The sequence below is a fragment of the Anas platyrhynchos genome, chromosome 5 (assembly GCF_047663525.1).
Source record: "Anas platyrhynchos isolate ZD024472 breed Pekin duck chromosome 5, IASCAAS_PekinDuck_T2T, whole genome shotgun sequence".
Lineage (NCBI taxonomy): Eukaryota > Metazoa > Chordata > Aves > Anseriformes > Anatidae > Anas > Anas platyrhynchos.
Genome location: NC_092591.1, coordinates 25,694,065 through 25,705,099, shown reverse-complemented (window position 1 = coordinate 25,705,099; position 11,035 = coordinate 25,694,065). Strand labels below are relative to the sequence as shown.

Genomic DNA, 11,035 nt, shown 5'->3' with positions numbered 1-11,035 from the left:
ATGTTAAAATTTTTCCATATTTTTCAGTGCAACAAGGAAATTTCTGGGATATGTCTTCTTATCAGAGATTCCCATGAGGCATTATTGTGTTTTGGAAGATAGAAGAACAGTTCCTCAGCTTGTATGAGTTGCTTGAATTATCTTGTCTTCATCTTAATTGGGATAATTTTTTAAAGCCAGGACAAGACATTTTATTAATTAATCTTCATCTGTGAACACACACACACACACACACACACCATCATTAACTATGTTTTTTTCTGTTTGCTTGTTTCAGTACAGTTTATGCTTCATGCATTTGCCTGTTGTAAATACCACCTTATACCTGTGTGGAAAGTCAGTAGGACTGCATGCAGGAAGTGTCGCTCAGGATGAGCAAAGGTGCCTGACCTGGGCCCTTGGTGACTGGCTTTTTTTTGGTCAGATTTCATAACTATTTTTTTAATGTAAACCTATGATGCACAATATTTCTTTGCCCAAGGACTCTTCTTACTGCTTATACTCATGGGTAAACTGAAAACCACAGCATGTTAGCTTATTAGCCATACAAGTTTAAGCTACTTTACAATAAACAAAGGAAAAAAAGATAAATTGTTTTTCAAGTAATAAATAGAAGTCATCTGCTGTTGTAAAAAACAGGGGTATAAATCTGGAATGAACTCACTCAGCTGAATGGGTTAATCTGGGAGATGTGCAGTATACATGAGTGCAGAATTTAAGTTTTTAGTACAAAAAGCCTAGACTCCATTCCTAGAGCATTAAATGTTTTCAAATAAATCAGTGAAGCCTAATACTCCCTTTTGTGACAGCCCCACAGTGTTTGCATGATCCTGGTGTAAAATTGATTCTGACCTCATATTACACCAGGAGCAATGGTGGATTGGCCTGGAAGAGACATAAAAAAGGCACATTCATTGGTTTATTTTCTAAAACAATGCTGTGTTTTCTACTTTCTAATGGTTCTCTTTTTATCAAGGATCAGGCTGAGATATTAACTGAAAAAAATCACGTTGGAAAGGATGTAAACCCGAAGGCTATATATGTATATACAGTATGTCTAAAGTCTTTTATTTTTATATTTTGAATGCCCTAAATTAATAAAAGACTAATTATGAAGCATTTTGCTTTTCACTTTCAAAATGATCTTAGTAGTGTCTTCTCTTTTGCTAAGTACTGATAATTAAGTGTAACAATGAACATTTTCCTTAAAATTACAAACTGCAATACAGCTAATTTAATTGATTTTATATATGAAGTAGAATAGGTATGAGAAATCGCTGTTGTCAAATTTAGACAAAAGAGAGGTTAACTGAGCATGTCAGTACAAGCATCCTTGAAAGTGCTGAAAATGCATGTCTATTTTTAGCTATTTGTTACTTTTTAATGCATTAAAAAAACATTAATGAAACGAGACTTTACATGTGAACTGTCATTTTAAAGTAACAATCTGGAAAGATATTTCTTTAGGATTGAACCTCCATAAGAGGAAGAGCATTTAAAGTGTGAATACAGTATGTAGTAATACAGAAACTTTCAGCAAGTGCAAGATATGCATTCATTTGACAACAAGCCTTTATATAAAGGGAACATTTTCATGACAGAATACTGCATAATTTTAAGTTATTTAAAGAGTTCTTGAGAACTCTGTTCAAGAAGAAACTGTCAAGTGGTATGAAATGAAACTGTCTTCAATTAGCATAACAGAAAAATATTTCACAGAGGTGGTTAGAATGGCTAATAAAGATAGGAGTACCTCACTGAATATAAATATAGTGATATTTACAGTGATAAGGAAAAGCAATAATTTTAGCTGTACTGCAATAATTTTTATCTATAGGAAGGCACATTGCTTTGAGATGTATGGTTAGTTAATTAAGATCACATATTTGCTGTCAGTCTAGAACACTGTTTCTCCCCCCCACAGTAGTGAAAACAGCCAAAAGGGGTAATCAAGGTGCATTTTTCTGATAGGACATCTTCTTAAGCAATAGTGAAGGTGGACAAAAATTCACAGTAAGATCTTACATGCCTAAAATATTTTTTTTCTGTTAATTTATTTACTTATTTCTTCTATGATTCCCACAGTTGCTTCGCACACCGGAATGTAACTTTATTCAGACCAATTATGTTCACTATCGTCTATGACCTAAGTGAGATTTATATGATATATACAGCTATGAACAGGCAGGACATTTAACAACATGAGTCTTTCTAAGGTTGTAGCTAGTCCTGCTGTTCTTTTTCTGTCCCAACTCCCAACTACTTAAGAAACTCTTCTGTCACTGCTGAAATCATACTGGGCTGAATGGAAATGGCACCCAAACTAGACACAAGTCTTTTTAGAATTCAGGTCAGTTTTTAGGTTTTGGTAACCTGGAGTAAATGGAGCTGTCAATTTACTCTATCTTAGTATCTGGTCCCAACCAATTATTACAGTTTTCTTCTTCAAAACACTCTGAAAGTCATTATTTTGCCATTCCAGCTGTAATTTTGAAAAAAATAATGTATTGACTACATAGCATAATTCAAGGTCCACGATTTTCAGTTTGTCTTTGAAAAATTATCTTGTTCCTATGTCTCCTTTATATATGTCTCCTTTATATTTTCTCTTGATACAGAAAAAGAAATTACAAATACCAATTCTGTTATTTACTTATGCACTTACAGGAAAGCATATGCTTAAATATTTTTTTTGATCAAGAACTGAAGACCAAATCTGTTTTGAGCTGTAATAACATCAGTATAATCTGATGGCATTCAAAACTATAATGATAAGAATCACTTTGACTTTATTAAAAACTATTTTAGAATGCATATAGTTTTAAAAAGTACATTTTTCAGAAGCACTACTTGGAGTCAATTGTGTCCTGAAGCCATGCATAAACGTATTCATAAACCAAAAGCATCACTGCGCCACCTGGAAGAAAAGATATTATTTACTACATACAAAATTAAATATTTTCCAGATTTTGTAGAGTTTGTAATGTGTAGTATAAGACAGAATATAGCAAAGCCTTACTTGCAAAACAGTTATTTCTAACTACTTCCCTAATTCATTAAAATCATCAATTCTTGAACCACATCTATTTTTCTTGATATTAGACCATAAAGTTGATGTGAAAAGCTTCTATATTAAATCAAAATTACCCTCAGTGTATTTCAGATATTTTTCTTCACATTTTTGCAAGATTCATTTGTGTTTGTTCTTTTACAAGTGAATCTTTTTATCTGTGAACACGTGTATATTTGTGGGTTAGTTTAGAGCTAGATTTGGCCATGAAAGAACAACTTGAGTGATGGCATGACAAAAATTCATCACCAGGGTTATGAAAATACTTCCAGGTAAGATTCACAAAAGGTTTTATGCTGTTTGTTTACCACATATAAATTAGAAGACCATGGTATTAAAATGAATATAATCTTATTGTGACTGTACCTAGCTATGAATTCACTGTCAAAGTTTTGATTTGATGAAGCGGCGTTATCTGCTAGAACTGATAACAGTACAGAATCTCAGCTTGAATGCAATATAGGAGGTTTACTCTTAGAGAGCCAGACTAAAGCCCTTCTGTAGCTGAGCTGTAACAATTATTTGAGCTGAAGAAGGGAACATTTCAGAAGATGTATATATAACTAAGCATATATAGAGAGACTGCTAGTTGGAGAAGATGAAAATGAGAATCAGCTTCTAGGCTGCAGGAACAAAAGTGTGTTATACTGGACTCCTGGTGGGTGCGAGCATTGGGGCACAACTATTTTCTTTCTTTTGCCTTTGCCTGCTGGCTTGCTGAGCAGGTTACAGTTACCTCTGAAAAATAAGTTCTGCTGAACTGGTCTGACCTTTCTACGTGGATGGGATAGGCTCAGACAACCAGGCACACAGAGCTACCACATGTTTTCCCAGTTATTTATCCTAATGAACCATGATCAGACTTGAAATGCTATGTGAACAGCAACTCCCAGCTAGCTAGACAGAGCAAAAGTTTGCAAAAGGCTTTGACCAACAAACAAATTATAGACACAATGTCTAGAAGATGTGATTTGGACTCAAATCAGGGCTGCTTCCAGTTCTTATAATGTGTGATGTTTGTGTATCTCTTTTCCTGAAAGCATTCACATGTTGAAAGAAGGAATTACCTTTCCAGTCACAATAAAGATTACCTTATTGTTTCACCAGAAATCCAAATCTACTTATTAGTCAATGGAACTATAAATAAAGTGTTTAAAATGAAGCACACACTTAACTGATTTGCTGGATCTGAGCCAGAATGCAATGTCACTTTTAAGATGAAAAGTTTTATTCTAAAGTCAGCTTTGCTAACGGGTACTGGGAAAGTGAAGCCCTGCCTGCTCTTTGTCCTGTATGTAATTTAGTAGCTTCAGAGCATGAGGGAAAAGGCTTTTAGCTCCAGAGTTATGCCTACCTGCCTTGCTTCCCCTCCCCACCTACTTCCTTTACACTGCACAATAACCAGGCATGGTCTAGCACTTAGTCAGAAGGACTGGATATGCAAACATTTGCAGACAAACCTAATGCCTCCTTTATGCTTCAGAGCAGACTCTGTACCTACTTGCTTTTAACCATGTGTGCTCTTGCCTATTAAACCACCTTGCACAATTGGATCTACAATTTCATGGGAATGGCATACTGTTCAAACTGGGGCTTCTGCTCTTTTTGACACAGACTGCCTCTCTGGGCTGGCAAAGTCTAAGGGCCTGTTGATTTGATTTCATCATTAATCAAAAGCAGCCTAAGAAAAATAGTCTAGATGTCAAAGAAGATCTAGCCTTCAGCCACCGTGTTCCATTTGGAGTAACAACTGGTGAGAAGGGGTCAATCAACAAACCTTGTCCTCTTAGTGCTGTGTAATGGGAGGAATCCCAGCCCATGCTGTCGACCTTTTAGGGTTTGTTCCTTACAAACCAAGCAGAGCACAGGAAGTAGAAAGTAAATGGAATGTGATATGCTTGGGCTCAACTAGTTGAGGGCATTTATACTGAAAAGACTCTAGCCTGTGTTTTAAGGTGACTTTACATTGGTACAGAATAGACCTAGTGAAAGCAAAACATCACATTAGAGGGAATAGGATAAGCTTTAATAAACACTTCAAAAGGTTTCACAGCTCTGGCACTTGCATGAATGCACTTTGGCTTGTTCACAAATAATTTCACAAACTAGCAGTTACTTGGATCTGTGATCATCCCATCTGCATGTGTAAACGATTTTTTTAGACACATATTTAGACCAAAAGAAATCATTCAAAGATGAAAGAGATTTTGATGATTTCTGGTTCAGTGTCTCATTTATTTGTTTGATGCTTACTATATTTTGTCAAGAAATTGAAAAACAGGAAAACAAAGTAAGAACAAAAACAATATAGAAATGAGAGGAAAAATTACCTGGACCAAGTCTCATGATCTTGGGAACCAAGCCTTTGTACAGAGCCAGAAATCTGCAGCAGAAGAAAAACAAACAAAGCGTTTCAAACAATATTCTTGCTGTAAAAGAAGAATGGAATTTTAGCATGTGTTTGTTAAAATGCTGGCAGAGCACTTAGAAGCAATTATTTGAAATTACACATGTTCAATAGCAGGCAGTATCTGGATTTTAACATTTTACAGAGGCAGATCAGATGAAGAGAAAAAGTTAATCAATGTTCAGTCACAAAAGCTACGTTGTGAGTCCAGCCAATCAGAAATATGACTTTAATCAGTGAGATGGTTTTACTTTCAAGACAACTCTGTTAACAACAGCTGCATACATGGACAAAATGACTGCTATAATTGAATATCAAAGCTACAACTCAGTCCTCACTTGAGAAATATTTTAAAAAGTTGGAAAAAGTTACTGCCACAAGGATCTGTCCCCAGTTCAATTATTTCAGCAGTCATTTTAAAAGTGCAGAGGTCTAATTACAAGTAAAGTTAAACTGGGCAATACTGTATTTTGTGTTGATATTTTCCTTTTACAAAATGAAGAGTTGACAAAATTACATGAGATGTACAAAGCATTTATGTGTTGAACACAGATTTTGACAACCTACTAATCATCTTGTAAGCCTTATGTGAAAGTTCACATGAAATAGGAAGACATTTCATTGTAATTCTAAAATACATTTTTAAAATGTTATATCGTGCTCTTTTGATACATGAGTTCAGGGTGGCTTAACGGTCCTTGTGAAATCTGAAATATAACAACATGGTTTTATGGACCCATATGAACTAAAACAGAGGTCTGGACATTTATTAAAATACAAATGTTTTACCCTTCCTCTTTATAGACTGTTGCCATAGTTTTAAAACAGGTTCTGTACTTGATCTCTCCAGGAACTGGCTGTGGTCCTTGAATCCTACTTTTTGCAACATCAAAAGGAATGTTAATAATTGAGGCTATTGTTCCTGAGACTAGCCCAATTCCAAATTTCCTTAAAAACTCCAAATTTGGATCCTAAAAAAGAGAGAGAGAGAGAGAGAAGAATAAAAAGGGAAAGAATAAAAAGGGAAACGGAAGGACCTATGCAGGTTAAACACTATAAAGTAATATGCATTTAATCAGAAAACTCACACAACACAACACACTCATGTTATTTTAGCGGAACACATTAGGATTTCCTATGCTGGAACTTGTTTTCTTGACAATCCTATTGGCTATGTTTTTACACATGGTCTAAATTGCTGAAGTACACATTTCCTCACACAGGATTTATAAACACAGTTCATAAAGAAAGACTGGTATGGCATATGGGGATGATTTGTATAATTGGGCTTCACAATGTACTTAGTATTACTGTATCAAAACAGGAGAAATCCAAGCACACTATTAGCTAATTGGCCAGAATATTTTACAAATGACAGCAACTTCCACCATGAAGCCTACTAAAATGCTCATTTGTGTGTTGGACCCCCAAATGCTAAATTAAATAAAGGCTAATCTCAGTCTGCTGCCATTCCCCTCCAGGTTTTTTACATTTATTTTCACATGTAGCTGATCCACTGTACTGAGAAGTGCTAGCTTCCTGTTATTAACAATCCAGCTCGGCACAACGGCAAGAGAGCCTCCACGTTCTGTGCATTATAAACGGTGGTAACTCACTCAGCTAATTGGCTGAAGAATTCACAACAGATTGCTTCTGAACCCTACTATATGTTCAGGGTGAGAGTTAGAAGCAGGTTAGAAGTGCATCTAAAAACTTTTTCACTCACTCCCCGTTCACAGTCTGACTGGGTTTTATTTGATCTTACAGAAAGACCTCCTACCTTGGCATTTTCTGTGACATCAAAGAATTTAAAGTTTTCTGAAAGTCAAAATCTCTTGTATCAAGTCTCTTTGTATTTCTACAAGTAATGGAAACCACTGGAAAGTGTGTCCCCATGTCTTGCCTATGCACATAGTTTTTTTTTTTTTTTTTCTTTTGCTATTGGTGTTCAGCAGAAATTACCCTTTTTTTTTTTTTTTTTTGCTATATAAAACTCTATATATGCAGTTCCATTTTTTTTATGAGGTCACTTTAATTATAGAAAGCTGTCAGTAAAATAATAGATGATCTTGTCGTGTCATAGTGTCAGTACAATATTCAAATGAAAGAGCTCTGTGTGTTCTAAACCTTTACATTTTTGAGTGAAAAAAAAGAACAATGAAGAAGGTCTCCTTTACAGATTAACAACAAGGAACATAAGTTAAAGCCTCCATAATATGCATTGGATGAAATCCATGCAGGTGTTTGGAGAGAAATGTCAAAATCAACAGAGCATTTTATTACTTGCAGAAAAACTCAACACCTTGATTTCACAAAACATGAAACACACTGATAATACCTTTTAATAATTAAAATGGCTTGTGATACATAAAGAATTGTACAACTTTATCAATAAAAAGCTTAGCAGAAAATTTCTGTTTATTTTGTACATAGTGGCACTTGTTTAAATGGAAATAAAATAAAGCTGACTTTTCTGGTACCCAGAGAGGAAAGAAAAAAAAAGCAAAACTTTTGAAAGCCAGGTGCAGCAGTGCGCCAGCCCCTTTCCAGTGTGGTACCCACGCCGCTCTGAGCATCAGCTGTATGATCACACCTGGCACTAAGGTTGCATTCACCTCCTCAAACCAGGCAGCATTGAGGAGGCTGCCATTGCCAAGTTGACTTATCGTAGTCTAGAATGATCTGAAATATCTTATTCAAGCATAGGGACACCTCTTCAGTAGTGCCGAGTACAGTGGGCTGCCCTCTGGGCTAGGCAATACATGTCAGGCAAAAGTATTATTTTTTCAACATGGAATTTCAAGCATTGCTGCTTCTGGCAAATCCCTTATATTTGAGCATTTTCATATTTTGTTGAATTCTCAATGCCAGCATTGCCTGCTTTGTGACTGGCAGTGTCACAGGGTATGGGATACGGTGGAGTGTCCAGTCAAGTGAGTTTCTTTTGAAACCTGATACTGCACCACTGTAACTAAAGGAGAACGAAAACAAATTGCTTTATTTCTATTCCAGTATTTGTGAGATAGAAAAAGCTGGAAGGGATTTTGAGTATTCACAAAACTGGATAATAACCTAATGTGCTATGATTTACACTAGCTTTCATAATTTTTTATGACATCTCATGAGAAAGGTTTTCTATGACATTCATCACTGGCATTCACACATCATTCAGATTACTTCATTCATATAACAGATTCCAAATAAATTTAGCTGTTAAAATAATTTAAAAGTTTTTTTTTTTTTTTTTTCCTAAAAGCACAGAGTAGTTGCTTTTTTATGTGCTACCACTTTCAAGTGTAAAAAAAAACAAAAACAAAACACTTCCAAATATACTTTATAGCTTCTGTCTACAAAGCTTACATGGACAAAAGAACATCAGCTGTCCATCATGTAGGTGCAAGCTGGTGCAATCATGAAACACTATCTTTCTTTTTACACTAAAATCAACCCTTTTCCTATCCCATTGTCAGATTCCAAAATATTCCCAGCAGTCTAGGACCCTGTGAAAGGAGACATGAGGTAAAGGTAAATGTATCTGCTTAGCACTATCACTGCAACTGGCTAGCAGAAGTGATTATCATCATGGTATTGTCACTAACTTCTGCAACATGCAGTTTACCAACTATTGACTATTAAATATTTGGTACATTAAAGAAAAATATTCTGACAATCTTCCCTTGCTTTTATAAGTGACAGAACTAGAGGAAAAAATATATAATTTTGTTTTTAGGCAAAAGTAATTTTTCTGTAGTATGAGTAGAATATGAAGTACAACAGAAACATGATTTTAGATGGTGACACACCACAGTACAGTATACCTCATGAAAATGAACAGCCAGCTTTTTCCTAATGGAACAACTTTGCTGTGGTTGGATAATGTAATCTCTGATCCTCTTACCTTTTTAGCATGTCCTTCACAATCACATTTCCTATACACTTGAGTCCTTGCCCTGTGAGCATAACCAGCCCTCAAAAATAGAGAAGTAGGCATCACTAATAAATGCCATATCTATGCGTGTCTCGCTGCATTTCCCTACTTTGTTTGGAAGAAGAAATTTTGAGATATTATATCTCTGCTTTTTATATTTCATTACTCCTATTATAACACTTTGAAATAAGTGGAGACTTTGTAAGTTTAAATCTTAAATCACATGCTGCTTAATTCTTTCTTTTATATTCCATTATTTCTAGCAACAGAAAATTTTAACCCTAAATCTATCACATACACACCCATGTACAGGATTGTCACCCACTGGAGATACTTTTAATTTATCAGTTTCGTTTTCCAAATCCACAGGCTTTCCTTTCCATACCTCTTTATTGGCTTGTTTATCAGCTAGGCACTTTGTCAAAACCTGTTTAAATCTTTGATCTCAGTCAGAAGCTTCCACACTATATTAATCTATTCTGAAAGAAGGCCACTTAATTCAATAAGTAACATAGGTAATAATCCAGCAATGAAATAACCATTTGGTAAAGGCATGTACGCTTGGAACTCAGTTGATTTAGCCCACTGGTAGGGTCACCACGAATCCAAGTGCATTCATTATTGATGGAGAGCACGACCAGAATGCTGATCCATGGCTCCTGACTAGAGTAACAGAAAAATCATAGAATAGACAATGGTGCACCCTAGTCGATACATTTGTGCTGATTTAGACACCCATCTTGGGTGCTATGCAAAAGATCAAGGGTGGAACACCCCACTCACTATATATAGTGCAGAGAAGTAGGTACCTTCAAAGGAACAGCTCAAAGTACCTAAAGTATATTGCTTGTGGTAACCAGAGACAGATAATGTGAACAGTCCAGTGGCATGCATAAAAGTGTTGAGAAATCTGAACAGGAAAGACACTCAAGAACACTACTCATTTTGTCCTTGTCCTCCTACAAATGAAGTCCCTGTACAGTCTCAGTAAAGGTGGCAGAATGTATCTCAAATAAATGTATATTTTAACCTCATTTTAAAGAAAAAAAAAAACAAAAAACAAATAAACAAACAAACCAAACACAAAAAAAACACAACAAAACAAAACCCCACAATAATATAAGAAAAGTAACTGTGAGTTTGCCTATCTGAAGCTGTTTGTCTTGAGATCCTTTCACATTTTTTTTTTTTTATATATATATATGTTGCTGAAGGTATATATTTTATGAGAAAGAATACTTCTGTAAACATGTTTTAGTATTTTGGGGCACCTCACAGATAGATAAATTCATTATAAAAGAATAGGGTTTTTTAAGTAAGGAGAATGTTATTTGCTGACAATTTGTTTGAAGAATAAATAATATCTATGGAATAATATTTTAAGCTATTTTTGCAAAGCAGTCTACAGGACTTAGCTTGAAACTAATACTGACTTTGAGCAGAGTATTTGCGTCAAGTTTCTTAACCTTTGAAAACGTTAGCCATAACATTAGTTTTATACAAATATATTTATATTAGTAATATAATATATAATAGTATATATATATAATATATGAATATAACATAACATAACATAACATAACATAATATAATATATTTATCCAAGTTACATTTGGCACAAAAGATTAAA

General features: G+C 34.9%; 1 protein-coding gene across 3 annotated transcripts in view; it reads right to left on the bottom strand.

Annotated features, from left to right (window-relative positions):
- Positions 1-11,035, bottom strand: part of SLC25A21 (solute carrier family 25 member 21) — a 259,220-nt gene that overhangs the window by 6,358 nt on the left and 241,827 nt on the right. The window contains exons 8-10 of one of the 3 annotated variants that reach the window (XM_027457585.3): positions 6,267-6,448; positions 5,401-5,453; positions 2,773-2,917 (exon numbers count right to left, since the gene is read on the bottom strand). In XM_027457585.3, coding sequence (XP_027313386.1) covers positions 2,847-2,917; positions 5,401-5,453; positions 6,267-6,448 — 306 coding nt within the window. In that variant the 3' untranslated portion in view covers positions 2,773-2,846. Of the gene's footprint in view, positions 1-2,772; positions 2,918-5,400; positions 5,454-6,266; positions 6,449-11,035 lie in introns of those variants that run through there. The other 2 variants (XM_072038477.1, XM_072038478.1) reach the window with 2 other exon arrangements.